At 36.1% G+C, this 20,840-nt stretch overlaps 1 protein-coding gene across 1 annotated transcript in view; it reads right to left on the reverse strand.

Moving 5' to 3' along the window:
- Positions 1-921: 921 nt before the first annotated feature.
- mute (muscle wasted) overlaps positions 922-20,840 on the reverse strand; it is a 42,613-nt gene continuing 22,694 nt past the window's right edge. The window contains exons 19-24 of the mRNA XM_071589390.1: positions 15,329-15,618; positions 11,991-12,172; positions 9,776-9,995; positions 4,593-5,162; positions 3,132-3,356; positions 922-1,689 (exon numbers count right to left, since the gene is read on the reverse strand). Coding sequence (XP_071445491.1) covers positions 1,576-1,689; positions 3,132-3,356; positions 4,593-5,162; positions 9,776-9,995; positions 11,991-12,172; positions 15,329-15,618 — 1,601 coding nt within the window. The 3' untranslated portion in view covers positions 922-1,575. The remainder of the gene's footprint in view (positions 1,690-3,131; positions 3,357-4,592; positions 5,163-9,775; positions 9,996-11,990; positions 12,173-15,328; positions 15,619-20,840) is intronic.

The raw sequence follows: 20,840 nt of genomic DNA on the forward strand, positions 1-20,840 counted from the left end.
AACACAGTGGGAACAGCAGAATTAAAAAGGTGGTGCAAAATGATGCACTATGGGTGGACATTGTAGACGATAGGCCCAAAATTCCAGAAAGACACACTCAATATAGTATTACACAATAGCAATTCCGAGATCCTTGGTGAATCATACCAGATTAAATAAATGCGATGCAAAACAGAAGTTTCTACAGATTAAAGTACCATACTGAATAAATTGGTCAGACTGGGAGATCATTGAAAATAAGAGCAGAAGAGCATAAACACAGCTACATGAATGGGAATTGGGATCAGCTGCAATGCACCAAACATCTGGGAGAAGTGGGTCATGCCAGTGACTTCATTCTGAAAGTTCTACACAAGGAATGGGTGCACTCGACCAATGAAAGATTAAGAAGAACCAAAGAAAGGAGAAACTGGTCAACCAAAATTTATCTTCCCCACCCATCTCCCTCCACTGAGGATCTGAGTTTGTAAAAATCGCCAGCAACTTCCATCCTTCCCATTCTCTTCCTGATAATATGCCCTGCACAGAGATCTTGTCAACTGGTAGGAAGGTGCCAAAAGCATGCGAAGTTGGAGTCAGGTTTCTGTTTAAGATACTGGTGGGTCATAACAGAGGGTGGATGGGGAGTGGAGTTCTAAATAAAAGCAGACTTCTATCAACAGAGTATTTGGACTTCTAAGGTCACACTAACAATATTCTATATATTTGGTGACCACATGTAAAAGTACTTTTGGTTTAAGTTTTCTCGACTGAAATACCGCTTCAGTCATAATAACTTAAACCAAATATGTCTTAATATTTGAATTTTTAAAAATTACAAATACAGTAAAACTTTTAGAGATTTTAATTATTTCCATCTATGAGAAATTAATGTAGCTTATTAATTGTTGAACTGTCCAAATCATTCAGTGTTGTCCACAGAAGAGAAAATATTATATAAATCACTGATTTAAGTTTGTTATTTTCTTTAGACTCTAATATTGACTACCATTTACATACATAACTTGATCACAATTAAGTTAAAGATGGAATTTCACATAGCAAAGCCTGAAACTGTCTCTTTCTGCCATTTATTATTAACTGTACACAACTATCACTTTTTACTTATATTTATTCACATATATATATAATAACAAAATCTATAATTTGGAATATAAACCCCATGAATCCTGCCATGATAAGGATCATTAATGACAATTTCTAGGCCAAACAATTTATTTATTATAAAATTTTTAAAAAAATGTTAAATATCCAAGTTATTTCCTATACTTGTATATTCAGGTCAATAATGCATAACAATTTCAACAATATGCACATTGTATCCACTACCAAGGTAAATACACACATTTAAATGCATATAGTAGTAGTGCGAAGGTGTATTAAATTTCAAGAAAGTTGAATTTGAAATTTCAGTTACTCTGTAATTGAGATTACAGCATGTTTTGACCTCCCATATGTACCTAGTGATGGCAGGATGAGGTTGATAATATCACAGTTGGATTACAAAACTATAAAAATATTAAATTACTATCAAAAAAGACATAAAAAACATCTACTTTCTAATTTCATTAACTATTAGTTATTATCTGACATCCCCTTTTCAATAGAAATATCCTCTTCCTCCATTCCTGTTGTAGGTCCAGTCATTTTTCTGAATAGACTCATGAGCTTTTGGAATCTGCTTGCAATCTGAAAGTTAATCCATAAGATATATTTAAAAAGGATATTGAGACAATGTAGAAAATTATACTGGGGAAATTCAATAGAAACTGGGAATATGCGCCTCTCCCATAACCTACAGGGTGCTTCCTAATTAGAAAAGATTTAAATTCCCTTTGAACTTGTATTTCCGAGTTTATTTTTATATTAAATATAGCATAGGATTTTGCAGTTCTTGCTGCAGGGTAGTTGACAACCAGCAGTAGCAAGCTTCCGTGAGGGCTAAAAACTACACACCGCGGAATCAGGTGAAATTTAATTGACTTCTATGTTCATTATTCAAATTAAAACACAGATAATAAATATTTTCCAGAGATTTTCATTAGCATTGTGCATTTCAATTTATTCATCACTGCAAGTCATTTCCAACCAAATGTTACTGGAAAAAATGTCTAATTTCAGCTGGACCTGCCCAGGGCTCTCATTGACATAAGCTCCAAAATATTAATAAAAAGATGAAAAGTTTATGAGAAACATGAATTTTCAAATGAGAAAACTTAAGTATCGAAATGAAAAATGATGGTTGAAATTAAAAAAAACTAGTATACGGAATGTTTTGGACGAGAAATTGAGCACGAAAATGGTTACAGTGTCATCAATGATGATTGAAAAGCAAACGCCACAATGATATGTGTTCAATATACATATATGGATGGTAATTTGCAAGTTTTAAACCTACAGTTTCTTTTTCTTTTGGTAATTGGAACTTCATTACACACCACAGACTTTAAGGCTGAAACAAATTAATGAATTTTGATTGTGTCCAGCAGTTGAACCTGAACTTCAATGAGGGTACAACTTTTCAAAGTATTCAAAATAATAGTAAAACTTAGTTTTAAATGGTAAAATTCAGTCCTGACCAATTTCACAATACTCCTTTGAGAATTTGTCCATTATTAAATATAAATTTTTTGCCCATACACAGATAAGGTATTAGAAAGATGATGGAGTTGATGACAAGGACATCGGGAAAGTACATAAAGAAAAGATTAGAGAAAACTTTGATAGGGAGTTTTGTAAAGCTCAGAAATTTGTTCATTGGGACTACAGGATAAGAATCAATTGGAGCCTTTTGCGATGTGGGTGAGGAGAAATATGGAAAATATAAAATGGAGAAAAGGTAAACAAAGAGGCACTAGGTATGGTAGGGGAGGAGAGGCGCTTGTTGGAAGAAATCAAAGACGGTACGAAAAGTGGATACAGGGGACATTCATTCACAAAATTTTAAAGACAGTGGGAGAACGTTAGGCAGGCCTGGTATTGGGAGGAAAAGAATTCACATGGCCAGAAGTATGCAGAATTGAAGAAGAATTTATCATAATATAGTATAGGGTGCTACCAGCACTCTACCATTAATAAAAATAAATGCACAGGTAAGTAAGATAAAGAGTTCTTCTAACTGAATGTTTTACCTCAGCAACACTCCTTCCAGGTAATTTTTGTCTTATTTTAACTAATGCATCTCTTTTTCCCCCATCAGCTTGAAATGTTTGAAGAATAATTCTATCCTCTTCTCTTGTCCAAGGAATTTCATCCATATTAATGTCTCCTGGTTCATAACTTGAATTACTTATATCATTTTTAGGACTAGATTCAGTTACAACATTACTACAATCCAATGGGTTTCTTTGAGTTTCCTGTTAAAATCAAATTAACGTACTTAAATTAATACTACACGTATAATTAAAAGTATAAGCAATGAAGTATGATATGGAAAGCAAAGATACGCACATGCATACATAATGTATCAAGTATTTATGAGGTGCAGCAAAATGAAAACACAAACACCCACTACAAGGTGACCAGTCCATGCACCAACAAGGACATTACCCAACAACTGTGGGCACCTGTGAGTTTGTGAGCTGTGACTATGCAGTTCTATCACAGCCATGGCAGTATCGATACATAACAACAGTATTATCACCTATCGAGCAGACTGTGTGCTATGGCAGGTGTTCCATTTTCATTTGACTGCACCTAGCACTGGCAATAGGTACCAAAATGTTTATATTGTATGAAACGAAGATATGCAGAAGAGGAATCAATGAAAATAGGAGTTAACTGAATGTTTACCATGTTCAAATAAGAAAGTGGGATCAAGTGAAAGAATTGGTGGACATAATAGAAAATCTGCAATTGACTCCAACCTTAGGTGCTGACCCTTTTCCACACACCCAAAATGTACTTAAGAGCTTCAGTCATTTCTCCTTTGCCTCCACTCAATATGTAGAGGGATTATTTTGCCAATACTGATGAGCAAGATTTTAAAAGTTCAAGAATTCAATAATTTTTGGCCTTCCCAAGATGTAAATGGCATTTAATGGCAATCAAAACTTGTGTAAATCCATAAATAACGTCTCTTTCCCCCTAAGTCTACAATTTGGGTTAAATATGAATTTGAATGCCAGTTAGAACAGTCATTTTACTTGGTCACAAAAACTCGGAGCAAAGTCTTATTTATAAATCAGAAAAGTGCATAGTAATATAGTTAATACTTAGACAATGAAACTGCCAGATTGAATGTTGAGAATATGTAATGAAAAAATTAAAAGAATTGTTTCTTTCTGGATATACACCCTGGAAATATGATGAAATTTCTTTTACAGTCGTATCTCAGATCTGAAACTGTCTTTCCTGGTCACCCCTAATTGCTACATAGAAAAGCACTAATTATTCATAAAAATATTCACTTGTTCAAATACAAGTACTTGTATTTCCTGGGTGCTTTTGCTGATGGGTAATTATTTGATTTAGTTCAGCAGCATAATAAAAAGTATCAAATATGGTAGATTATAAAACCATGAACCATTCTGACTTTAAAATGATTTCACACTTACGGTTAACCCTATTTCACACAGTAATTTGGTACTTACCGATTCCTGATTACAGTAAGTGTCCGGTTTATCAATATTTTTCCCAGAAGGACGTAAAATACCGTCCTTTGATATCCTTGACTGAATATCACAGGAATTTTTATTATTTCCTGTAGTTGATGATAACTCTTTTGAATCACTTCCACAGGACATGCTTGATTTTTGTGACACACAAGAATCACCAGAATGACTAGGTTCACTGGAAATACTTTTCTGAGGCATTGATGCAACTTTAGTATCTTTCCCTTTGGTAGAAACACCTCGGGTTCCCTTTCCACCAGCTCTTGACTGACTCCCTCTTGGTGAACTACTGAGATCTGAAATCCTGGTGGTGGAAATATCCTCTTCTGACTCTACACCTTGAAGTATTTGTATTTTTGGAGGTGGTGATGAACTCTCATCTTTATTTTCAGAAGTTTTACTTTTTTTGCGGGCCCTTCCTTTATTCAGCCGAGGGGGCTGTACCACATCCTTGACTACCACACGCTGAAAATCTGCAGGACTATCAAATATTACTTTAGCGGGCCGGATTCCTTTAGCTGTTTGTAAGATCACTCTACCATTCACAAACTGGAATAAAATATTAATGGAAATAATTACATTTATTAGAAAAATCAAAGAGACTATCAATATGTATAGATTAATGGTTTCTGGCGTAACTTTATGGAACCGATTCATTATATATAAATGAAAGGACTAACTTTGTAGTTCCACACGAAAACGATTTATTCACACGACCCGGGTTTCGAAGTAAAACTTCATCATCAGGTGAGCTCTCTACATTTGCAGCCCTTCTTATATATACAGCCAGGGCGGGGGTGGGGTGGAGATAATCAGGAAGGTTTGGGAGGGGTAAAGTCAGGATTGGTTTGCGTGCCGGAGGGGAGGGCAGTTTGGCGTCCCCTCCGCGATGTTGATGGAATGTGGAGCGGGAGGGAGAAGTCTACATTGTACAGCTCTCGTGAGTCAGAGGATTAGAGAGGGTTAGATGAAGGGGAGGGGGCGGTGTCATCGGCCACCATGAGGATTGGGACTTTAAGGAGGGGAGAGTGGGAGGCATACAGAAATTCGTTAACAATATTTTCATTTAAACAAACACTATTTAAAATTTCTAAATGTTCTAAGGCGTCTAATCTATAGCCTTTGCTTTCAACATGTAAAATTTCGAAATCAAAATCACTTTTATGGTTATTATCAATCAAATGCTTTGCGAATTGAGAGTTCATCTTTTTATTTCTTGCACATGCTTGATGCTCCTTCACTCGTTCTTGGAATTTCCTCCCTGTCTGTCCGATGTATATTGCCCCGCAGTCGCACTTTAGCTTATATACTCCACTCTTTTCCGTATATGGGATTCTGTCCTTTGTGTGGGAGAGCAGGCCCCTGAGGCTTGATTTGTGATAATGGGCTATCTTAATTCTACATTTTGGAAGTTTCTGACATACTTTTTGTGAAAAATCGTCTAAATAAAGGAGAGGCTCCAAAAGGCAAATTCAGCTATTTCTTACACATTTAAATTCTTTGAACGAAAACCTAAAATTCACCTGTGAAGTAGAAGAAAATAATTCACTGAATTTTCTTGATTTAAAAATTTCAAAATTAAACAACCAGCTTGATTTCTCTATCTTTCGGAAAAACTCATACACAGATCAAGTTATCCATTTCAAGTCTAGACATTGCTTCTCGCAAAAACTCTCCGCCTTCCATTCAATGATACACCGGTTGGTGAACGTCCCAATGTCGCAAAACAACGTCAAAAAAGAACTTACCACGATTAAATTGATTGCAAGAAACAACGGCTACGATGAGGAGCTAGTAGAGAAACTATACCGCAAAAAACTGAATAAAATGGCATTGAAAGATATTTACAGTACTGAACCGCCACAGGACCCCACAGCCAAGTGGCGCAGAATCCTTTATTTAGATGATTTTTCACAAAAAGTATGCCAGAAACTTCCAAAATGTAGAATTAAGATAGCCCATTATAACAAATCAAGCCTCAGGGGCCTGCTCTCCCACACAAAGGACAGAATCCCATATACGGAAAAGAGTGGAGTATATAAGCTAAAGTGCGACTGCGGGGCAATATACATCGGACAGACAGGGAGGAAATTCCAAGAACGAGTGAAGGAGCATCAAGCATGTGCAAGAAATAAAAAGATGAACTCTCAATTCGCAAAGCATTTGATTGATAATAACCATAAAAGTGATTTTGATTTCGAAATTTTACATGTTGAAAGCAAAGGCTATAGATTAGACGCCTTAGAACATTTAGAAATTTTAAATAGTGTTTGTTTAAATGAAAATATTGTTAACGAATTTCTGTATGCCTCCCACTCTCCCCTCCTTAAAGTCCCAATCCTCACGGTGGCCGATGACACCGCCCCCTCCCCTTCATCTAACCCTCTCTAATCCCCTGACTCACGAGAGCTGTACAATGTAGACTTCTCCCTCCCGCTCCACATTCCATCAACATCGCGGAGGGGACGCCAAACTGCCCTCCCCTCCGGCACGCAAACCAATCCTGACTTTACCCCTCCCAAACCTTCCTGATTATCTCCACCCCACCCCCCGCCCTGGCTGTATATATAAGAAGGGCTGCAAATGTAGAGAGCTCACCTGATGATGAAGTTTTACTTCGAAACCCGGGTCGTGTGAATAAATCGTTTTCGTGTGGAACTACAAAGTTAGTCCTTTCATTTATTTATAATATGTATAGAATCGTTGTGAATATAACTATTTCATTAGAGGTAACATTTGTCAAATATACATAATCAGTATGGTTGGAATTGTTGCGGTGAGTCCAAATTTTGCAAAAAAGTGTTTTGAGATTAAAATGAAAATTTCACATGAAAGATATCCCATTTAGTAGGGCAAATATTTCTCAAAAAAACTTCACATGTTCATAGCATATACCTCGAGAAAGTCTTCAGTCGCAGTTATCTTAGGTATATTTCTAATTGTGAAATATTCAGGAGGGTATATATTGTAATTTAGACTGAAAACTACATGAACAGAGAGACTGCCATTACCCAAATACATCATATTTTCAGAGTTTAAAACAATCAGGTTCCTTAGACTATACTGCAAAGATACAGATAAATGTTGTGCCGGTGTAAATTAAACAATTTGATGAAAATGTACATCTATATTGCAATAAAACAAGTTTATTCTCATGGCAAGCCTTCATGTGGTGGAAGGGCTGGCACCTCTTCATGTGGTGGAAGGGCTTGCACCTCCATTGACCCTTATAAATCCAAGCTGAATTAGAAGGGACAAAAGTTACTCCACAAAGAATATGTTCCTCCATGAACAACCTGACCAGAATTATGTAACCATTTAGGTAATGGTGTCAGGTTAAGAACACTGTCAAATCAGACAATAGGAGATTGCATTTATATTTTTTCCATTATATATTGAAGGACATATCTTGGTGCTTACAGTGAACCAACCCCCTTGGAGCAAATACAGTGCCTGTGCAAAAGCATACACAGTTCCCAATGCTATATATCCCTCAACACTGCAGTCAACAGTACAAAAATAAAACACTGGAGGACTGACATTGTTAGAATAGAAGCAGAGAATTATTATTATGAGAATATTAGGATGATATTAGTTTATTAGCAGAAAATTTAGTTTAAAAAAATCAATATGGAGAGTTGCAATATTAACTTATGCAAGGGCTGTAAGTGAAATGGAAAACAGATTATGTTAAAAGAGTGAGAGTAGCCGAGTAATATCTTGGCTAGGGGGAGGATAGTCATCATCGCATAGAAATACACAGCACATCTAGGAAAGTAGAAAAGCATTAAATATAGATTGAGTGAATGATGGAACACCAGTAGTAGGGATAAGATAAAATCCAAGAAACATACTGATCATAATAAACTGTGGCTCAACTTAACAATGGGAATGAAGTTATTGTTTTGGTTCAGTAATCATTTGCCTGAAGGTGAATGCAGACAAATGTCTGCAAAAATCATTGCTCCCATCAGTTGTCAAGTGCATATTGTGATTTAATTTTTGTGAACAAAAGGATCATCAACTGTTAAAATTAATTGGAAGGTGTGCCTATTTGATGGGCCTCCAGTAATGGGTAAAGGAAAGGTTAGACAATGAGTTGAGACTTCAAAAATGGCAGCACAAATGTACATGATGAAGAGCAGAATGGCAGGCCCATTATTCAGAATAATGAAATCTTTCAACAAGTACACCTAAAACTTCAATCTGATAAAAAATTCGTACTGCGGCTGAAAAATGTTCCATTATTTACACCATTCTTAGGTAAAAGCTCAGCTATCACAAATTTCACAAAAAGTCTGTTCCAAAAATGCTTACCAACCAACACAAAGAGCAAAGACTGATGAGTGAATGAGCATTTTTGGACAGCTATACCCATTCCCAACCCTTCACCTAGTGACTATTTGCTCTTCTTTTACTTGAAACAGTGGCTGGGTGGCCAATTAGAAGATGACGAGGAACTCGACAGATTCATTTCCCAGGTGATAAACCTCAATGCTGAGGTATTAAAGAAGCTGGTGCAGTACTACAAAAAGTACTTAGATGTAGACACGATTACGTAGTAAAGTGAAGTAGGTTTGTAGGACTAAAACCATCAATAAAATTTTTTTCTAACACACACTGTTTTATAACTAAATGGCCATACTTTTTTGAATATGCCTTGTATTAAGAATGATGAAATAGAAGGTTCTAATCACTTGTCAGAGATCTGAGTTAGGTATCAGATGGCAAAGCTGTTCAGGATAAAGAAAATGGATCAATGTTGTAAGGAATAGATTTTAAAAGAAAAGAGGTGGTAGAAAAGCAGGCATGATTGATAATCTAGGAATGGGTATATAGAGTAAGGAATCGCTATGGGTGTTCGAGATGGTACTCTCATTTAATCAGAGACAGGAGTTCTGGGGTGTCAATGACTGATTTGATAATGTTCTAAGTTAGCTTTGAATCTGTTTTAGGGATGTGATTGGGAAGAATACAAAGACAGTATGTAATCACTGGATATATTGTTCAATTCACATTAGGATGTGTGAGAGATTTTAGATTTGTAAGCTCTGCAATAGGCTACAGAAAAGGTCAGCATAATACACACAATGTCACTATAAAAGGAGGTGATTTTGATGAAGAAATCTTAAAGTAAAGAATAAAAAAAAGATTCTACTTACTTTGAGCCCACATCGGTTGCAATGAGAACTTCGAGATGATTCCTTTTCACTTTGAGGGGCACAGAGTGGAGGTACTGAGTGGCAAGGGCATGCACAGCCTTCCCCACCAAAACGATCTCCAAGCTCTTTATCAGGCAATCTCACATTTTCCACTGGTTCATGATCACCATTGAGATCCATATCTTCTCCAAACTCCAACTCCTCAAAGTCAGTCATCAAGCTAAGATAAATAAACACATTATAGAATTAAAGAACAATATAAAAGTTTCATAAACAGATATCAGGAGAATAATTTTATGTTAATTTCTATAGTCTTGCCTTTTAGGAGTAAGTTTTTAACACTTTCTCATAACTACAGGGAACCTTGCCCTTGGAAAGTAAGTTTCCCATTGACTTTTACCATTTTTTTTCATGTCCACACAATTCATCTTTTCTTTTACTAAGAGTATGATTATTTATGACAATAGTGAAGACATTAATTTTAACACGGCAAACAAAATGTGAGAAAATTTTCATTAAAATATAAAATAGATACTTTGCATAGCATTGAATCGTATATTGGTTTTCATGACTCTCCACAATGGCTGAAGTACTTCATATACCAAATTCAACATTGAACATGCAATGGCACAATCCCAGAAATTTCGAAAAAAAGTGCAATGGAATGCAGCCATAAGGTTGAAAGACTTAATAGATTAAATACTCCAAGTATGATTAACTTAAAGAAATATTGAAGGCATGGTTTCAATCCAGTAGTACTAATTAGGAGAGGTGACTAACAGCCAATGTAATTTGCACCATTAGGGGTAGATGGGTATTTCAGCAAGAATAGGATATCAAGGGAAAGGTAGAGAGAGACCTGGCCTATAATTTAAACCTCCCATCCAGCTGACCACATACTCAACTTGAAGCACCCTACACATTGCACCCCAAGTACCATTGAGAATTCCTGCCACCGCTGGGACTCGAACTCAGGCCATCAGAATGAGAAGCTGAAACATTCTCTATCACACCATCCCACTCCCTGGTGGTGTCAATATTCCAGTGCTACAGCAAAACCAATTAGTGCGGTTTGGTAAAATAAAAGGCACTACAAGTTGCAGCAAGACTATGCAGAAATGAATTTACAGCACCAAATAGCTGAATTAAAAATTTGAAAATGCAATATTATTTTGTTTAACTTCCTGCAGCAGAACTTTTTATTTGATTTACTTGCCTTAGCATAAGCGTATGATAAGATTATAATGAATACATAATTTTCCGTTTTGGTCCTAAATTATTGTAACTTTTGAATACAGTAAAAAATTGATTGCTTCTGCCAAGTGATTTCTTTAAACTATATTATATTATCTATGTATTTTATTATTATGATAGGCATGTGCCCACCTTTATTATATTTTTTGACAAGTTATTTGCGTACATTGCAAAATGGAGACATATAAGTTCATGCATAGCTTATTTATTCAAAGCAGCTTATTTTTGTTTCTAGCAACAATAGAAATTTTTTCTGTGATTATATTAATTTTAATTTGTTCACTTATTTGTCAAAACTCATTGACCCATTAATTGTAAGGTATATTAAATAAAAATATGGAACATTTTGCTATGAATTTGCTTCATTTCTTGTCAATTTATTTCCCTTAACTTATATTTTTACGATATTTACACTTTCTTGCTTTATCCCATTTAAATGGGTAGAAGAAGGGTATCAATGAAGTTCACACTGTTGTGGACTAACTACTAGTCCTGCATTCTCCAAATGTCAGTCTTATGCATAAAAAGATCATTATTTGTCCTCCTCTGCCTAACTTATTTTTGCTATTTTTATTCAAAATCCTCCCATTTCAATATCTAAAAGGGACTCATTTATATCATCCTTAAAGATAAGCTTCTAGTATCATTCAGCATTAAGTTCCATAATACTTTTTACTGACATTTTCATACATATTTAATGAAAGAAAAGTTAACTGTAGGAATGTGGAATGAACAAGCAATAACAATAAAAATAGTGGAATGTATAAATAGGAAAAGTAAGTCAAGGAGTCAGAGAAGTTTTATTGTCAAGAGAAGCATCATGCTGAAAGTAGAACAAATTCTCATTAGGACAATTAGGACAATAGGAATTACTGAAGAGATTTCCCCCATTCAAGTCACAGGTCGTTCAGTATAGATTTATTTTACAGGTAGTTATATAATACAATTCATACACTCCCACCTGTCTAGAGGTCGTTCTGTAGGCAGTAGCTGAAGCAATTTGTGCAATAGGATTAGGTTTCCTTTAAGGAGTGGTACAATTTCCTCTTTTATTTCCTCCAATGATATATTTGGTCGGTTAGAGAGATCTGATATTGCATCCATAATTTTATGGACATGATTGGGCTGCTTTGCAAAATACACCTGGAATTTCAAAGAAACATTTTTTTTTAATTTACACAGAGATAAAAGGAGTGTTTCAGCTAAATCGATGAATTGATTCAACCGGTGCGAGTACAAAATGATGAAAAAAAACATGGCAAACAGCCAGTAGAGTGAGTAAACAAAATAATTAAATAACCCTTATGATAATCCAAAAGGCTAAGAGAACAAAAAGCTTATGTATTAATATAAATACATTGAGTCAAATGCCCACTATTAGCATTGTGCTGTCCAGGCTTTTCCACATTTGGCTGGACAAAAATGAAAATGACTTCGATGACGTATAGAAGTTTAAATTGTATGAATGAGGATTATTTATTCTTTTCTATTGTTTATTTATTAAATTGATGTTAACTCATTTATTTTTCTCCATAAAGTATCACTGAAAATTGTGCTGCATAGAATTGCATTTCAAAGAGGACAACAGCCAGACCTCGATTGTTGGTTGAAGGTGCTTTACACTCTTATGTAAACATGCTGCACGTAGATAACAAGAATATTCTTTCTAGACATAGCACAGAGAGACAAATAGAGATACCGTACTTCCGAGAACTTTTTTTACTTCCCAATGTGCTCTAAACTTAGCCCATGCCTTATGGGTTTCCTTGTACCTTCGACCATTTGTAGTGTGGGTTTCTTGGAAAACCCCACTAACGATTTTCTCTCTCAATGAAGTGTAACCCCCAGCAAACAAGACAATGTCCAGTACTGAACTCCCCCTTTTTGCTACAATGCAGCTACTATGAAGTCATCCGCCCTACCCCCAAAGGAGCGATTGCCGCGCTATTTTGATGCCTTATAAAGCGAGAGGATCCTAGAGCAGCGACCATTCCCTTCCCCATTCCTCTCCCATAACCCTGCCTCTGAGTCCTTTGGTCAAGCCTCCGACCACACCAGAGACGCCCAGCCTTGCCCTGAACCTCTCCCATCATTCCGTGCTGCCTCTAAGTCCATCAGTCGAACCTACGACCACACCAGAGATGGTAATACCTGAAATATTGACAGGAAGCCTTGGAAAACACTCAAGTTACCAGAAGTGAAAAGCTAGAGAAGCTGTCCTTCTGTGTGAAGTGATAAAGTGGTATAGGAATTCATGGCCCTGAAATTCAAGATGCAGCACATTAAAAGACACTTTTGAAGAACTTCACTGCAAGTAAAGATTCATCATAGCAATTTAGGAGCAGGCATTACTTTTTTTTGTTAATAAGGGTCTGGTGAACACATGAGTGCTGATCTAGGATAAAATTGCTGGCAGTATATAATTGCTGGCTGAATAATTTACAATTATGTCAAATGTATAATGCTGACAAAACAGGCCTGTACTGGAGAGCTTGGCCAGAAAGCTTTATGAAGTAAATCAAAAGTTCCTGGACAAAAAAGTACTTGACAGAAAAGGGTGTCTATACTTTGATGTGCCAATGCAGATAGTGGCCAAACGTTGAAGTGTTGTTATGGAAACATTTCGACCATGGACATGGACCCCTTCCATTCCCATTTGGACATGGACCCCTTCCATTTGCACATTGACCATCCACGCAAGGGAGATGGTAAGATTAGGTGCCAAGCTTTGCTCCCAAGCACAAATTCATTTCAGCTGATGGATCAAGGAGTAATCATTGCTTCAAGAGATTATAAAGGCAAAAGTTTTCGCACATCTAGGCTCAAGTGATTATGATAATGAAGACATTGGGGGAACAAGGAGATATAATTAATATAAAAAATTAAAATTTGAGGTTAGTGTACTTCAAACCAGCTGATTCCTGGAGGAAGGTAAAACAAACCACTGGTTCGGATAGAATCCATTTACAGGAAACAACATTATTTCTCAGATTTTAAATTTAAAATAAATTATGGTAAATGCATGAATGAAAAAAAGCATCATGGAATTATCTTAAAACAGTTTCAGTTCTATAATAAGTATTATTTCACCTCATTGTTATATAATTTTTAAAAATTAATTTCTAAAACAATGATTAAGAGAATGGAAAACTAACACTTAGCGCATTATGCATTTGTCAACAGCTGTCAACTTAGACAACTTCATTTGTATGTTGAATCCTCCTACCTTCAAAAAAAACCAGCATACTTCAATTATCATTAACCATTTCAAGCTATCATTTCGAAAACCATCAGTTGTTTTATCCTTATATATTTCAGCAAGATGATGAAGTTTTACTAACGCGTTTTTCTTCTGTAGATGATAAAATTTAAGCAAGTAGGATCAGAACTGAATAAGCATTGCACCAACATTACTAATATTAACACAACAAAACAAATACAATTTTCTACTTGCATTTATTAAATAAATACCAGATCATTTCACTATAAGGTCGGCAAATCTATCAATTAAAAGCAAAATATCATTGACAAAGTATCGCATAATACATTATCATTGTTGATTGAAGTTGCTTAGGAATAACTGAGCTAGTTAAAGAGGACATTCTGGGGTATATTTTATTGAAATAGGATTTTGTCATTATTACATAAGATGCTTTTACACTTGAGGCTTCCAGTTCGCATTATAGCCATTTTAAGTCATCAGCAATTAAGTGAGCATAAGAATAGTGGTGAAAAAACCTCTGTCGACTAACACGTGCCAAAACTTCCGTTAATCAGGATTTTGCTTAATTTGAATAACCTCTCGTCCATATTGTCAGGATCAGTGAGAGTTTACTATTTCTGGATTAGGAGAAAAGGTAACTATAATAAGCTTGCTACCTATCAGATACTACTTTTGCAGTGGCATACTGAATTATTTTATAAAGTAGCTGTTAGCATAAACACCACTTGGCATGTATCATCAAAAGCAGTGAACAAATTGTACAGAACACTATTTCTATCATTCTTTAAATGCATCCAATTATCAAATTGTACGATACACTATTTCTATCATTCTTTAAATGCATTCAATTAACAAATATCCCATGAAGAAGTCTTTTTATATCTCTAAGACTCCTGTCACTGGAAGATAAATTATCTCCCTTCCATTTTTAATATGTCCCCCCTTATATTTCCTGATTTCTCCCATTAAGATGGAGCAACTCATGACCTTCTACATGAAAGAAACATGAAACTTATATGACTTCAATTAAAGCGCAGAATTAAAATTTGGTAACAAAAATTAACTGAATTTCTTACCTCCAGTTTATGTATGAAATCACGCATTTGTATTCCGGAGAGATGACTTGCAAGACAACCATGATGCAAAGCCTGTTTGGAATTCAGAAAGCAGGAGAATTCCTCCAGTAAATCACGATGTGGCCCAAGTATCCTAAGAATTTGCTTTAATAAATTTTCTACTTCATGACTGGGTTTTTCTTCAGAAAGTTCATTTAAGGTATGAACTAAGGTCTCAAAAGAAGATGACCCTTCTTCAGTACCATTTTTCAGTCTTACTTCCAACTTTTTAAAGAAGGCATGGGCAAAAACTGAAAAGAATATAACAATATAAGGGTTCTATATTCATTACTAAAGGCATTTATTATAAAAAAGCAAAAACACTAAAAAATGGATCCCATTACTGTCATAGAACATATCACTTCACTGAAATATATAACACTATAAATGCATAACTAATATTATTTTTCAGGTTCATGATGGCAACTATTATTGATCACACAATGTAATTATAATATCCATTAATACTGAAAGAATGTCGACATAGATTTAACCCTGAATTCTTTTTTAAATTGCTAAATGAATCCCCTAATTCGACCAACCACTATCTAATGAAGGGTTATCTGAAAAGTTTCCTAACAAATAAATAAACAAAAGACATTTTTTCCTTCAAATCTATTTTTATTTTTCAACATAGTCCCCTTTTAAGTTAATACACATTTTTCTGGAATTCTTTAACTGTTGTACCCTTCCAAATAGTAGTTGAAATCTTTTCCCTCAAAGTAGGCATTTAATTATGCAATCACCTCCTCCTCCAATGAAAATTTCTGTCCAACAAGCAAAACTTGAAGGATATAAAACAGGAAAAAGTCACTAGGAACAAATATGGTGAATATGATGGCAGGTCAACCAATTCAAAGTGCAATTCATGAATTTTAGCCATGGCGACCACTGAATTGTGAGCAAGTGCGTTGTCCTGATGGAAATGCACTTTCTTCTTCTAACATATGCAGTCATTTTTTTTGCAATTTCTGCCTTCAGGTTGTCAAGTAATGATGTGTAACACTCATTATTGTTTCACCTTTTTGAAGATAATTGATACACACAATTTTGGTTGGAAGTCTTCACATTTTTTGGAGCAGGTTTACCCTTTGCAATCCATTTTTTTGATTGCTCCTCCATCTCAAAAGTGTAGCAGTGAAAGCAAGTTTCATTTACAGCTATGAGACGATGCAAAAAAGCTGACTTGCTTTGCTTTTATCACTCCAACAGTCCCATGAAATTTATTTTACACCGACAATTTTATCCTCTGCTCACACCACACGCTGGACTTTCCAGCTGGTTTTGGTCCAGATGATGATGATTTTCAATCTGTATTTATTGGCAAAGTACTGTATTAACAATTGTACCAAAGACAGCTTTGTTCCTTTCATTCATTGTCAAAAAGAAAGGCAAGCACCTTACACAAGTTCTTGTTTTGTCACTGTCAGCCCTTCACGGGAAGCACCTGGGAAAATGAGACATTCTGTTGCTTTCTACCCTCCTTCCTCCTGGATAAGTACAACTCAAGAAGACTGTCAAGCACTTCCTTTCATACTCTGGCAACCACCTCACTCTCTAGCACCCATCTTCTCTTAACAATATGCCATGTGTTTACATCCATCCATGTCTTTCAAGGGTGCAGCAACATAACTTCGTTTTTTCAAACACAAAATTCTTCCAAAAAAGGAAGTTATGTTGCCGCACCCTGTAGTATTGCTTCCTCTTGTACATCTATGATTTGAGTCTCCCAAGCTTTCAAGGCTTTAAAAATACTTGCATAGCAAATAAGCATAAGCATGAATGAATAGGTGTAAAAATTGCAATCACTCTGTTAAACACTAAATCCCATACAAGGAGCAATCAACTGAACTGAACATTAACACAACGTGGCGTGACCCACCTGTGTGCCTCGGATGAAACGGTATTATAAGTGTAGACTTTGGGAAGGCAAAATTTATAGTTTGACTTCATACTACCTTGATCAAAAAGTTCCCGGAATAACCACCGTGTGGCACTCCCATCGTTCCGATTTGAGTTTTGTTTTTTTTGTTAAATTGGTACATCTGTTGTTGATATTCCCTTTAAATCTTAGTGTCATAACTTGACATTTGCAAAAGTTACGGTCGGTTTTCGGTATGTCCATCAGTGCTTCCTGCGATTTTTCCATTACTTCCTCTCGGCTGCTAAAACGCGTTCCCCGTAATGGTTTTTTAACTCGATTGAACAGAAAGAAGTCACAGGGAGCCAAATCAGGTGAATTCGGTGGCTGTTGGATGGTATTTGTTGCATTTTTCGTCAAAAAATTACAAATAATGATAGCACTGTGCGACGGTGCGTTATCATGGTGCAAAATCCACGAGTTTTCTGCCCACATTTCTGGTCTCTTTCGGCGAATTGCTTCACGCAAACGTCTCATAACGCCCAAATAATACTCTTTGTTTACTGTCTGGCCTTCTGGCAAAAATTCATGATGCACTACACCGTTGTAATCCATGAAAACCGTCAGCATTGCCTTCTTTTTTGACTGAAAACGACGTGGTTTTTTTGGTCTCGGCTCATTTGGTGAACGCCATTCACTTGCCTGATGTCTGGATTGCGTGTCGTACTCATAAACCCACGTCTCGTCTCCAGTAATGATCCTTTTGATGAATGTGGGATCGGATTCAGCCTCGCAAATCATGTCTTTTGCGACGTCAACACGGTCTCTTTTTTGCATGAAATTGAGGTCTTTTGGCACCAACTTTGCTGCTACACGACGGAAACCCAAATCATTAACCACAATGTCTTGGGCGGATCCATAGGCAATGTTCAAGTCCTCCGCTATTTCTCTGATGGTTAATTTGCGGTTATTGACCAACATTTCTTTTACTTTATCAATTTTTTCACCGACTTTCGATGTCGATGGTCTGCCACTGCGTTCATCATCTTCGATTGACTCACGACCACTTCTGAACCGCTCGTGCCACTGGTAAACGACCGTTTTTTTTAGAGAATCGTTGCCGAAACACTTTTCCAACATTTCCAACGTCCGTGCGCCACTAAATCCGTTTTTTACGCAAAATTTAATACAAGTTCGTTGTTGCAAATTTAAATCCATTTCTGCAATTGTAAAAAATCGCCAACACACACAGAGATAGATGTACTCTTGGCTACGTAACTTTTGCAAATGTCAAGTTATGACACTAAGATTTAAAGGGAATATCAACAACAGATGTACCAATTTAACAAAAAAAACAGAACTCAAATCGGAACGATGGGAGCGCCACACGGTGGTTATTCCGGGAACTTTTTGTTCAAGGTAGTATATATGTCCTTTACTCAGTACACAAGGTCTGTTCAAAAGTATCGCAAGTTCTGTTTTTTCAAAAATTATTTATTTATCATGTATATCTATTTTTCTCCCTTAAACGCAATTAGATATTAGATATTATACACTAGTGCCATCTTTTTTCCAATCCTTGAAGCACTTCAAAAAAATCATTCTTTTTGATCTTGTTCCGCTCCCCCTTCAATGCAATCTTTATCTCGTCAATCGTAGCGTAGAATCTTCCTTTCATGGGCCTCTTCAGTTTCCAGAACAAGAAAAAGTCTTGGAGGGCCAGATCTGGGGAATACGGTGGCTGCAGCATCATTATCGTGTTGTTTTTGGTCAAAAATTTGTGCATTAGTTACGATGTGTGAGCAGGGGTGCTGTCATGGTGCAAAAGCCAATTTTTGTTCATCTACAAATCCTGGCGTTTGTGGCGGATTGCTTCGTGCAAATTGCACATAACTTGCAGGTAATATGCCTTATTTACTGTTTTACCCTGTGGCAAGAACTCATGATGCACCATTCCCTTGCAATCGAAGATAACTGTAAGCAAAACTTTCACATTCGACCGAACTAGGCGTACTTTTTTTGGTCTTGGCTCACGCTGCAGCTTCCATTGGGATGATTGAGCTTCAACATCATAACCATAAACCCATGAGTCGTCACCAGTTATGATCCTCTGGAGCAAATTTGGGTCTTCACAGACTAGAGTCCAACACCTCATTAACAATGTTAATGTGTAGCTGTTTTTGGTCGAAATTGAGTAATTTTGGTACAAATTTCACAGCGACCTGTGTCATGCCCAAATCATTGGTAAAAACTGAATGGCATGAGCCAATTGATATATTTAGGTTCTCAGCAACTTCTCTCACGGTGATTCGACGATTGTCCAATACTATTTTCTTCACTTCATCAATGTTTTTGTCTGTTATTGACGTGCTCGGGCATCCAGCACACTATTCATCGTTCACATCTTCTAGGCCCTCTGAGAACATTTTGTACCATCGATAAACGTTTCTTTGGTCCAAGGTAGCTCCTACATATGCCACAGTCAACAGTTGGAATGTGTCCGTGCACTCAATTCCATTTTTCACACAAATTTTGATACAGATTCTTTGATCCATTTTTTGGAACAGGTAAAAATCAAAGATAAACCAAAACACATCTAAGCAAAACAGCTTTCAACAATTACCTGAACATTCAAAATGGCCAAACTTTTTGGCATAATTGAGAGACATAAATACCAACATAAAACCACAAAAAAATCAAAACTCAAATATACTTAACCCGCAAAAATTCAAAATTTGGGATAGTTTTTGAACAGACCTCGTATATTCGCATAATTTCAGATGCCCAAGCCACAAAGCCATACTTTCTTCAATCGCCAATTCTTTCTAAGTTTCATTCTCATTTATTTTATAAAGAAGAGAGCTAATCTTATGCAAAAAATCTTCAAATCACACTTTATTATCACAAAAGTGCCAAAATTTGAGAATGGCTAGGAAGTGATCCTGAGGCATAATTTTTTTACAAGTGTGTACATGTACATTGGGTCATTTTACCAATACAGATGAATTTCAGGAACACAAACAACACCCATGATTAGTAAAATACCTATGAATTTATTTAATTCTCCAAGGGTAACTGGTACCCAAATTTGTTGATGCCTTTGGGAGGTGCCTGCTTCCTATTAAGGTCAAGATTTGTAATTTCCTCAGCTTATTTGTTAAGTTTCTTCAACTATACACCCCAATATATCATCAGTTCCACACATTCTAACGGTGGCTTGCAGAGTATATTGTATGAATGCAAAGAAACAACTTTTAGAGGGCAAGTGGACTAAAGCAGTCATTTTCTGAAACTAAAATCTCTAGGTCATGGCAGTCTTCTAGTAAGGAAGTATGTTTGATTACTGGACCCCACAGTGTTTGACACTTCTATAGTTTCATCACCAGATGAATCTGATGTCTCCGAACCCAAATTACTTGATTCAGATTCAGAAGATAAAACAACTTTTACACTCGCCTTGATCTATGCAAACAACTTGGCAGGTTAAGATCATTTACTAAGTCCTCCTCAATAAGTTTACTTACACGAGTCGAATTCAACCACCTTTTCATCTTTAACATCAACAATAAAACAATGGTGTTGTACAGTTCAGAGCTAAAAAGAGTTAACTTA

Source organism: Hetaerina americana, unplaced genomic scaffold (assembly GCF_022747635.1).
Source record: "Hetaerina americana unplaced genomic scaffold, ioHetAmer1.1.p SCAF_1, whole genome shotgun sequence".
NCBI lineage: Eukaryota > Metazoa > Arthropoda > Insecta > Odonata > Calopterygidae > Hetaerina > Hetaerina americana.